The sequence below is a fragment of the Panthera uncia genome (assembly GCF_023721935.1).
Source record: "Panthera uncia isolate 11264 chromosome A1 unlocalized genomic scaffold, Puncia_PCG_1.0 HiC_scaffold_17, whole genome shotgun sequence".
Taxonomy (NCBI): domain Eukaryota; kingdom Metazoa; phylum Chordata; class Mammalia; order Carnivora; family Felidae; genus Panthera; species Panthera uncia.
The window spans coordinates 111,481,379-111,492,990 of NW_026057577.1; the positions used below are offsets into that span (position 1 = coordinate 111,481,379).

The following is an 11,612-nucleotide window of genomic DNA, read 5'->3' on the forward strand; positions in this document are numbered from 1 at the left end:
GTGAGTTAGCAAGGCAATAACGCCTTAGGCTCTGGGGCCAGGGAACCCCTGCTCTACCGGGATTAGGCTCCATCGCTTACTAGTGGTGGGACACTGACATGTCACTTACTCTAAGCCTCAGTTTCTTTACCTGTAAAATGGGGACATTAATGGCGCCAACCTCCATCAGTTGTTGGGAGCGTGTAAAGGACGCCATAAGGGGTCAGCAATTGGTACCACTGGATGGTGATGATGATAGTGAATTAGGTAGTTGACAGATAATGTTTGATGTGATTATGGGCCCCTTCCCTCAATTCCTTGGACAAAGGCTGGGAACCCTAGACATGATCCAAACCTTTATTTTATAGGTGATAGGCTCAGAAAGGAAAGGTGATTTGCCCAAGACCACACAGCCGCAGGGGGGAGGGCAGAGGGCCACCAACTCCTGGTCCAGAGCATTCCCCATACTCCATGTTAATTATCACGGCAATTAGAAGTTGGGGTGGGGAACATCCCATGTGTTTAAAGGGAAGGGTCAGTTCACTGCATCATCCCTGCTCAGCATGGGCACAGTGAGCACATCATGAGCCAGTGAAATATTGTCACAGCCTGTTTCTCCCTCCCTCCCTCCCTCCCTCCCGTCCTTCCTTCCTTCCTTCCTTCCTTCCTTCCTTTTCTTTTCCTTCTTTCCTTTCTTTCTTTTTTCTTTCTTTCTTTCTTTCTTTCTTTCTTTCTTTCTTCCTTTCCTTTTTCTTTCTCTTCCTTCCTTCCTTCCTTTTTTTCTTTCTTTCTTTCTTTCTTTTTTTCTTTCTTTATTTCTTTCATTATTTATTCATTTGAGAGAGAGCGGGGTAGAGAGAATCCTAAGCAGGCTCCACACCCAGCAAAGAGCCCAACTCAGAGCTTGATCTCATGACCCTGAGATCATGACCTGAGCCAAAATCAAGAGTCAGACGTTTAACCAACTGAGCACCCCCCTCCCCGTTTCTCCCCTCAGAACAGGGTCCTACACAGCCAGGAGGGTCCCAGGCGTTAGGGGGAAAGCTCCCCTCATCACTTCAGAGGGACAGAGGGCTGGAGGATGTGGGAACCCAGGCTGTGACTCACATGTCTCAGAGATGGGCTTTTGGCTGGCTCAGGGCTGGCTCCTTTGCAGGGCTCCCCGTCATCCTCTGGCAGGTCCCGGAGGTCACTCAGGTCACAGTCTACCGAGGGTCAGGCCATTGGGGCAGAGAAAGCCAAGGATGAGCACGGCAAAACGGGAAGAAGGCTGGATTTGGGGTCAGGAGGCCTCCACCCCCTCCTTTGTTAGTGACATTGGGCAAGTGACTTCATCACTCTGAGACCTGTTTCACCTTCTCACCTGTAAACCGGTCCCAATAATCCCTCGCCTTGTCTGTCTGCCAGGGTTATCAAGAGGGTCCAGTAAGACCCTATCTGGTGTGGTGCTTTGGAGGGTTTCAAGAATTGGGCAGTGAAGGCAAAGTGTCTTCCCTCAGTCTCTCAGTCCCCGAGACTTCCACCTGACCCGCAGCTCTCTCCATGCAGAATAGTGCTGTCCGCCCTCGGGAAGGAGCAGTGGCCAACACGCCCTGCCCGCAGCCCGGCGGGGCTGCTCCCATGCCCACGGTGCCACTCAGCTTTCTGCGGAGGCGCAGGGACCGCCCATCCCCGGGGCCAGGCGGCCACTACCGGTGGACGTGAGTGGCAGGGGAGAGAGAGCACGGGACACGCCATACGTTCTTTGGCCTGCGCGTCATCCCTACCTCTCCTCCAATCCGGGGGATGATTCCCATGACCATACAGACTCTGACTAGGCTTTCAGACCTGACAGGCCCCAGGGAGGCCAAGCGACTTGCCCAAAGTGACTCAGCGTTGCAACGTCAGAGCCGGGCCCCCACCGCGTCCGAGGGCCCTTCCAGAGGCCGGGCAGGGGACTCACATGCGCAGGGGGAGGACGGCTCCCAGTGCAGGGGTGGGAGAGGGCTGCTCACCGAACTCCTCAAAGAGGGACTCCACGAAGCTGGGCCCGGAGTGGAGGTCCGCTGTGTTCACATACAGGCAGGAGACTTCTTTGGCTGTGAGGAGAGGGGTGAGTACGCCGGCAGTGAGGAGGGAGGGGGACCTGTCGCCACTGAGGAGGGCCCGGTCTCCCCCTCCTGCTACTGGGACTCGAACCCACCGGGACGCGGCACCACGGACTGCGTACGTGCGCACCCTGCATGAGTTCCCGGGTTCTCAAACTTTGTTCTTGTTTTTATTGTACCTGAGCATCTCTTTCTGCAAGTGAAACGGGGCCCAGGGCCCGGCACTGGGGCTGCTCTGGGGACTGCCAGGGGACAAACAGGGCCGAGCACAGTGGGCCAGCCACGGCCCCTCCCACAGTGCTGTGAGGGCTGCTGATGACATCGGCCTGTTCTGTCACCGAAAGTGAGATTCCGAGAGTCACCCAGTGGTGACCCGTCCCCCCCCCCCCCCCCCCCCGTCACTCAGACCCCTCCAACACTGCGGGACACGGCACAGCTCGTCGGAGCTGACTCAGCTCTGGACTTCGCAGTGATCACCTCGCGGGGCAGACGAGGACGCCTGCCGCTGAGCACATGGCGTGCGATGTGCGTGCTGCGTGGTGTGTGTGGAGCGTGGGTTGCGTACGTGAGTTTCAGTGGCTCGAGGGCAGAGGCGTACGAAGAACACGCCCAGGGTGGAGAAGGAACAGAGTGGATGAGGACGTGGGCCACGTGGCGAGCCCTAGGCTTCCTTGTGCCGCAGGCCCTGGGGAGTTACTGAAGGTTCTTGAGGAGCTGGGGGCAGAGTGCCAAAGGCTGACCTGGGAGGGGCTGCAGGCTCTGCAGGATGGAGGCCACAGCCATCTTCTTCTCCAGGGCAGTGTCGCTCAGGTCCTCGTGGTCCAGGAGGCTGAGCAGTCCCGTGAGCTCGGGGAGCAGCTGCTCCAGCGCTGGGGAGGGAACACAGCCAGGGCTCTGGGTCAGGATCCGGGCCCCGCCTCCGTCCACTAGAGGCCGGGGAAGCAGGGGCTGGAGAGCAGGGCGGGCGCCACAGGGAGACCTCAGAAGCCCTCCCACCTCTGTCCCAGCCGCTGGCCAGTCGCCTCCCGAGGGAGAGTCCTCAGTGAACGCTGATGCTCCTCTGGGCGCCCCCACTCTGCCTCAGACCCCATATGGCCTTGGCTTGAGGACTGACCCTCCCGAGGCCAGCCTGGCAACACTGAGCCCTGAGCAGAGGCTCTCGGGCCTGTCTTTGCCCCAGCACGAGGGGCCTTCATCACTGCAGCTCGAGGCTCAGTGTGGGTGCCAGGCCGGAGCTCCCGGCCATCCAGCACACAGGCAGGAAGGGAGCCTTCCTGTCTCATCAGTTCATACACTTCAATCTCTGGAACCTTCTGTTTCCGGTGCCTTGGTGGGAGCCAAGCTAAACATTAACCCTTCCCACCCCAGGCCCTAAACCGTTATCACCAGTCCTTCTGTGTTCACCAGCAGTTTTCAAACTTGAGTGTATCTAGGAATGACCCGGGATCTCATCAAAACGCGGAGGCTGGCTCAGGTCTGGGGCAGGGCCTGAGACCCTGCATGTCCACGGAGCTCCCAGCTGCTCCTGACGCTGCTTCTTGAGAGCACACAGAGCTGCGACATTCGACAACACACAGTCCTTTAAAGACCGGAGCATGCCACAGCCATGAGGTCATGATGTCTCCCTGTCCCAAACGGTAGCTTGGGACTTGGTGCGCCTGAGACCAAAGACCAGCCTCGTTACAGTAGTAGAAACACTAAGAGCTAACCGTGCTGAGAGGCCTGGGTGCCTCAGCTGGTTAAGCATCCGGCTCTTAATTTCGGCTCGGGTCGTGATCTTTCAGTTCACGGGGTCGAGCCCCGCATCAGGCTCTGCGCGGACAGCCGGAGCCTGCTTAGGCTTTTCTCTCTCTCTCTCTCTCTCTCTCGATCTCTCCTTGCCCCTCCCCCGCTCACTCTCTCAAACTAAATAAACATTAAAAAAAATAATAAAAATAAAAGCTAACCATGTTGAGCAGTTATCGTGAGCTGTGCTACGCCTTTCATACGTATAGTCCCATTTGACTCCACTATCAAGCATCTTATGGCTCAGAGTGGTTAAATAACTCCTCCAGGGTCACACAGCCGGTGGAGCCTCAACTGGACCTCGTTTCCTCACTCACTTTCAACCATGGCACTATACTGCCTTACAGTATTTTATACACGCCTGCCAACAAGTTTTGGGATAGGTCCCATGATCACACGTGCTTTTTAGAGGAAGCAACCAAGGCTCAGAGAAGAGAAGTGACGTGCTTGCAAACACACAGATGCCTCAGGAGTGCCAGGCCTTCAGCTACCGCCTCTGGACTCCCAGCCCCCTGTGTTTCTCTCCACTCTGGGCCCCCTAAGGAAACAACCAGACTCTGGCTTGCAGTTACAGGGGCTGGGTGTGTCAGAGGGGCTGTAGCATTGTGCACAAGAGAACCGGCCCTGGGACCAGACTCCCGGGTTCAAGTTCAGGCTCCATCATTCCTTCATTGTGGGACCTTTGCAGATTACTTAGCCTGTGACTCAGTTTCCTCCTCTGTACACGGGAGTAAGAACAGCACCTGCCTTAAATGGCTGCTGTAACGATTAATCATGTCCTGCATGAAAAGTGCCTTGCCCCACGCAGAGTAAATGCTCACCCCAAGTCAGCTGTGACTGCTGTCATTATAGTATTTATTTACCATGCTGGTCTGTGCTGGGAGCATCCGCTCCCTCAGTAGGCTGTGAGGCTCTAGACGGCGTAGACTGTGCTAGGAATCTCAGCTTCCTTAGCATCTAGTCTGGGGCCTGCTCAGTGCCCGGGCTCCACGCACAGATGACCACGTCAGGACCTTTTTTGTAAAAATAGAAATCTTACGTACAGATAGCGGCAGTCGTTGGAAAAACGTGGCGTGGCCGTGGCAGTCTCTCTGTGGCATTCCCTCGTCACCTCAGATTTGTTGTAAATGAGCCGAAGGCCGATCCTGTCACCTACACCTCATGAGCTCTCTCCACCTCGGGGCGCTGAGGCAGGGGCTTTGCGAGCACGGCACAGCTCATCTGCGAGCAGGTCGCGCTGGGATGCCCTCGAACTGAGGCTGAGGAAGGCTGTGGGATGGCTGCACAGCTTGAAAGAGGTGAAGCCAGGCTGATTCTACGTTTGTGTGACTCTTGGAGCTGTCGAGTCGCACGACGGCAGGGGGCGCCGCTCGCCTCCACAGCCCAAGTGCAAGGGGCCTGGAGGCCCTGCTTCCCCCAGGGCCCGAGCCCCTGCACTGCCGCCTGAGCGAGGCTTCTGGGTGGGTGGGTTTCCCTCCTGGAAGCAGGAAACCACTTAAAATCATAACATCATTTTAGGTAAATTTTAGGTGTTGCAAAGGAAATCTTTACAAATGGAGTCACAGACCTCTCTGGCACCTTCATCAGATATATTGAAAGTTAACTCGGTTCTAAAGTATTTACTGAGTGCTGATTACACGCCACTCGGGGGATTCGAAAATGAATAAGACGTTGTTCCAGTGGGTATGCTCCCTCTCCGTCTCTCTCTGTCTCTGTCTCTCTCTGTCTCTCTCTCTCTCTCACACACACACCTTATCGTACACCCACGTCATTACACACAAGGGAAGCCATGCTAAATGTTACCAGGAAGGCACCGCAGGGGACCATGGCAGCTTTCTTGTGGCTCGCAGCCACGGTTCGTATTAGAAAATTCCCGACACGGCTCTGCTATCATGTGGGAATGTCAAGGCCATGGGGCACAGTGACTGTTTAGCCCTCTACCAGTGGCTCTGCAACTTTCTGGCCTGGGGACTCCTTTGCACAATCGAAAAGATTATCAAGGACTCCAAAGAACTTTGGTTCTATGTGGGTTATATCTGTCGATCTTGACTGTATTACAAATTAAGGCTGAGAACGTTTTAAACCAGGAGAATACACAGGCACACATCGCGTTCGCTTTCAGAGCTGTCGCGTCATCACATACGACACAACCTCTGGGAAACTCCACTGCAAACATGAAAGAATGGGAGAGAAAAAACACATACGGGGGGAGGGGGGGAGGGCGCCTGGGTGGCTCAGTCAGTTGAGCGTCCAACTCTCGATTTCACCTTGGCTCATGATCTCACAGTCATGCGATCAAGCCCCGCCCACACCCAGCTCTGTGCTAGGTGTGGAGCCTTCTTGAGACGCTCGCTCTCCTCCTTCTGGCCCTCCCCTGAGCACACGCACTCTCTCTCTCTAAAATAATAATAATAGTGGGGCACCTGGGTGGCTCAGTTGGTTAAATGTCTGATTTCGGCTCAGGTCATGAGCTCACGGTTCATGAGTTTGAGCCCCGCGTTGGGCTCTGTGCTGACAGCTCAGAGCCGTAGAGACTGCTTTGGATTCTGTGTCTCCCTCTCTCTCTATCTGCCCCTCCCCTGCTAGCCCTCTGTCTCTCTCTGTCTCTCTCAAAAATAAACAAACATATAAATAAATAAATAAATAAATAAAGACATACGGGGTCTGAGTACTATATAAAAGTAGTTTTGACTGCGTGGACTCCCAGAAAGCATCTTGGGGCATTGCCCCCTCCCAACCACACCTTTCTGAGAATTGCCAGCCTTCAATGAATGACCTCGGATTTGCTAAGTCTGCCCCTCTTGTCCATTCCTCCCTCCTGTCCTTTGGGTCTGTCATTTTGTGCTGAGGTCCCAGAGATTCCTTCTCGCTGCTATCAGCCAGTGTCTGTCTGTGGCAGCATTCCTGCTTCGAAAGCCTCTTCGGCTTCCAATTTGAGGTTTGTTGCAGTTGTTTCTAAAGCGAGCACAATCAGGTTGTGAGTGAGTTCTCGGCATTGAAATGCGGGAGGTACAGGACCCCAGCTTTGTTAACAACTTTTTGAATGTTTTTCCCTGCTTGTTAACGGGATTCCTAACATGGGACCCTGACTTCTAAAAATGTTCTTGTGTAATGGAGGCATGGTCACAAAAGTCCAGGCAGAGCAAAGGAGAAGGCGGGAACCAAGCAACGCTGGGAGAAGCAGATGGGCAGCAAGGAGACACCTCGTGCCGTGCCGTGGTGGCTTCTGCAGCCAGGAAGGGCCCGGCAGGCAGCAGGTGGTGGGTGGTCCAGGGAGAGTCACACAGCATTTCTGAAGTGCGGCTGGCTGGCGGAGGGAGCATGAGCCAGTGGGGAAAAGCTCAGCCTCCGGGCAGTGAACCTGCGAGAAGCCTCCTGAGGGCTGAGCAGTTACTGTGTGCAAGGCAGTTAGGGCACACCCTCCCGTTTAATCCTCAGAAACTGCACAGGAGGGACCTAGTGTTGCTAACTGCGCCCCACGGAGGGAGGGAGGGAGCGGAGGCTCGGAGAAGTGAGGCTGCCCAACCAGTAAGTGGTAAGGCCGGGCCTGGAGCCCAGGTCTGTCTGACTTCAAAGTGTGCACCTGTGCCTGAATCCTCCACCAGAAAACATGGGCTCAGGGCAGCGGAGGCCGGGCCTGGGGAAGGAAGGAGGCAAGTGGCCCCTCAGAGCCCTCCTGCCAAAGGGCTCTGGGCCAGGACGTCATCAGGCCTCCTGACCAGGGGTCCCCACACTGGCTGGGTGGAGACCCTTACTGTGGGGCTGAAATTCTTGCTCAGTGAGTCTCTCCACTGGGCCTGCAGGTGAACTTCAGAGCCCTCACTGTGAAGATCTCCAGGAAGAAAAACAAGCTCCTCAAAGCATATACCTGACTCAACCCCAGGATCTCAGCCCAGAGACACCTTTACACCCTCCTGGATACCGGGGAGCTTTCAGCCAGTGTTTGGCTCTGCGAAGACAGTACAGAACCGCACCACCCCCCCTCCACCCAGCCGAGAGAAGGTGTGTGCAAAGTGCCGAGAGCAGATACACATCAATAGCCTGTATCCGAGAACGTTCGTCTCTCTCCTTATCTCGTCTTAGCACAGAACTTCCCCCCTCCTCCTCCGTCCCTCTCATGCTGTGGCCCTACCTGACTTCCCAGCCTGTCCCTGCTGGGATCCCCACGCCCCCTACACTCCCATCCAGACTGCTCACACTCCCTTACACACCCTTTGTGGACAGAGCTCTGGAATTACACGGGACACGACTATTCTTTCGCCACGTTTTGGCGAAAGCTAAATGCCGTAACCCACGTAAAACAGCCCTTGTGAACCCTCGTAAAATAGCTGGCTTTCAGGTGCAGTGAACTTGGATGTGCCTTCTGTTGCAGCTTCGTCTTTAATGCCAGAAAACCGAAACCACAGGGATTGGAACCATCACGGAATTTAATTTGGAGAGAAATCATACGGCCAGTGGTTCTGCTAGGCCTCAAACAGACTGCCAGGACAGCAGCCTCACATTTTAGCAACAATAAGACTCCCAAGGGGGTTGTTGGAAAGGCAGATTCCCAGCCCGGCCCTCCTGATCTGGCGTGGCTCTTTCAGTAGGCCCTCTACTGGGACCCAGCAAGCTGCATTTTTTTTTTTTTTTTTTTTTTTTAGTGTTTATTTATTTTTGAGAGAGAGTATGAGCGGGAGAGGAGCAGACACACACACACACACACACACACACACACACACAGAATCAGGTTCCAGGCTCTGAGCTGTCAGCACAGAGCCCAACGTGGGGGCTCGAACCCACAGACCGTGAGATCATGACCTGAGTTGAAGTCGGACGCTTATCCAACTGAGCCACCCAGGCGCCCCGGCGGCATGTTGCATTTTAACAAGTACTCCAGGTGATTCCAAGATGCAGCCTTTGAAAGAGGTTCGGCCGGAAAACGAATAACTACAAGGCACGTCTGTGAACATAGGGAACGTGGGAAGACCTTCCTCATTTCCTAAAACGTTCTCGTTAGACACCACTTTTGAAATAACTGAATGTCCAGCTGGGAATAAGGGCTCCTACAGAATATAAAGAGCCAGAGCCAGGAAGCCTGCTTAGAGGAGCACAGCGATTAGGGCCTCGGGGTCACATGTGCTCCACTGCAATTCCTGAGATTCCTGAGCCACCACTTCTCAGCTGTACAGGGGTAGCCCGAGAGGGAGCTCTGAGCCCTGGCCTTCTCATCTGGGTCGTGACAATGGTAGGATGCCAACCGCCTATGCTGGCCGAACTCGGTAGTCACGCTCATGGGGCACTCTGTCTGCGGTGCTGTGCCTGGAGCCAGCGGTCACTCGATCACAGCCATAGCATTGTCATGGTTGCCGTTTCCTGATACTCCCCAGGGCCGCGCAGATTCCAGAGCACCGGTCAGAGAGGATTTGGCGACAGGTCTGCCGTAGTTGTGTAACGAGAGCTCCGTGAGGACAGGAGCTGTGTCTCAATCATACTGGCTGCCCCCTAAGCATTTGCTGAACATTTTGATGGGCTAGGGCAGTCTTCTCATTTTAAAGATTTAAAGAGAGGTAAGCGTCCAAGAGGTTGTTTGACTTAACCGTGGTCACACAACCAATGGAAGATAAAAGTCCCTAGCGTTAGACTCACACGAAGCTTGCTGCTACTTGGCTGAGTCATCAAAGAGTGGCGAGGAACACAGGCTGTGCCCAGTCTGGTCCCTCCCAGCTTGGCCATTTTCCAGCTGTGGCTCTGGGGAGATTTCTGAACCCGTCTAAGCTTCTGGTTCTTTATCTGCAGACTGTGGAGATAATCACGGTAGCTGCTTCACATGGTCATCGTAAAGATGAAATGAAGCCATGCGTATGGGGCTCAGTGCACTGGACAGGTGCCTCACCATTCGTGTGTGACCTCCAGGGGGTTTCAGGTGTGGGGGAGAAGGGAGGGGGTATCGGGGGACAAGAGGACACCGGGGGGGGGACCCTGCGAGCCTCATCACGTTGACCATTGATGGCGCTGGCCTTGACATGGAGCTTAGGGTGGCTATGGCAGTAGGGGTAGGGGCAGTAGGCAGCCCCTTTACTCAGAGAGCTCACACCCCCAAGGACAACCCCCCTCCCTTACCAGGTGGGGGGACATCTTCCAGCTGCAGGGGAATCCTGTCCCTGCTGTCTCCAGTCAGGAAGGCTCTCGTTCACCCATTCCTAACCCGCCCCCCTTCTATGTTCACTCCTGGACCAGGTCCTGTCTGCTTTCTGAGGACAGACTGGGGCACTGGGACAGCATTATCTCTTATGTCTAAAGTTTATTTAGAACCACGAATACATTTCATTGATCTTGTTTGGCTTAGCGGAGCCTTAGGGAGGTACAGTGAATTCCAGTGAGGAAAAGAACACAGGAAGAAATGGTTTAATCATTGTTTATAAAACTTCAATCTTTCACTAAGTGGGACAGACAGGCTCAGAAACCCAAGATGGGTGATAATTGTTCTCTGGGATGCAAAACAGTTTGCCAAATAAAAGTAGGAATCTATTTTAAAATGTATTTAAGATCAGACCACTAAGTATTTATTGTTACTGGTGAATACCCAACTAAGATCAATTTTCTCTCTGCTCCCCCACCCTCCCCATTTAAATCAAAATGAGATGGCACAGAGCAGAAAATAAGCCAGCAGGCAAAAAAGCACTGTTACTTGCTCCCAGGACTGCCTCCTTTCTGCACACCAGATGCAGCATGAATGACACCTTCAAGCAAAAGTTCTTTACCACAGCCAGTATGGGTTCTAACGCAGGGAAGGTTGGATTTATTTAGAGATGTCAAAGGTAGGGTCTAATTTCCATAACAAGACACAAGTGAATAATTCACCTTCTGCAAACCACAGTTTTAATAACCCCTGTTTCAGCACCTACATGGTCAGCCCAGTGGGCGCTCTGACTTGTGAGATCTCATTCCTGGGTACCTTTTAGACTCTGGAATTTGTAAAAATGCTTGGAAACAGCTTGCAAGTTACCGTTTCAGTAAATGAAAAGCAGTGGGAGGAAATACAATTTCTCTTCCCCCCCCTCTCCTTATGTGACAAGCCTCTTTACGACAAGGATAACTCCTCCTTCTTTGTTTTCAAAGTCAAGAGAACATGCAGCAAACATGATTTAAAAATGAAAAAACAGGAAAGTTGTCAGGACGGGGGTTTTTACAAAGGGCTCACATGCTCCGTTTGTTTCAAGTTTTCTTTCTTATTTTCCAAACGGCAACATAACCCAATTTCCATCTCATAAAGGCTCCTGAGCTGGAGAAAGAACCAGGGTGCTACGTTCATAGTTTTTGATCGTGTTTTGAGAGATGACTTTCTATATGCCGTGCTTTAGCAAGCTAACGCGTTCATGAGGTATGACGACCCATTGTAGGGACGGAAAGGCAGATCATCCTGGAAAGGAAAGCAGTCCACTTAGCAGGTGTGACCTCAGCATTCGGGTTGGGGGGAAGGAACAGAGAGGAACCTTTCTGGTGGCCTTCCAACCCTGTGAGCCCTTCCAGAGAGACGTCCCTCCAGGCTGCCTTCCTGCTCCTTTCCTCACCCTCTTAACCCAGGGCCTCTGCATATGCTGTTCCCTCTGCTTGTCAGAACTCCCTTCTCCTGCCAACCAGTAATGCCCTCTTCAGCTCTCAGCTCCCTCATGACCGCCCCAGGGAAGTTTCCCATTCTCCACTACCTCTGTCCCCCTACTTTACACGAGGATAGCATCACTCTCCCTGTGGTGTGGACCATGGTGAAATGTTCATTTA

At 53.7% G+C, this 11,612-nt stretch overlaps 1 protein-coding gene across 1 annotated transcript in view; it reads right to left on the bottom strand.

The window, feature by feature from the left end:
• The window catches only part of AFAP1L1 (actin filament associated protein 1 like 1), a 62,276-nt gene that overhangs the window by 31,836 nt on the left and 18,828 nt on the right, over positions 1-11,612 (bottom strand). The window contains exons 2-4 of the mRNA XM_049648037.1: positions 2,807-2,935; positions 1,974-2,057; positions 1,087-1,184 (exon numbers count right to left, since the gene is read on the bottom strand). Of these exons, the coding sequence (XP_049503994.1) occupies positions 1,087-1,184; positions 1,974-2,057; positions 2,807-2,935 (311 nt within the window). The remainder of the gene's footprint in view (positions 1-1,086; positions 1,185-1,973; positions 2,058-2,806; positions 2,936-11,612) is intronic.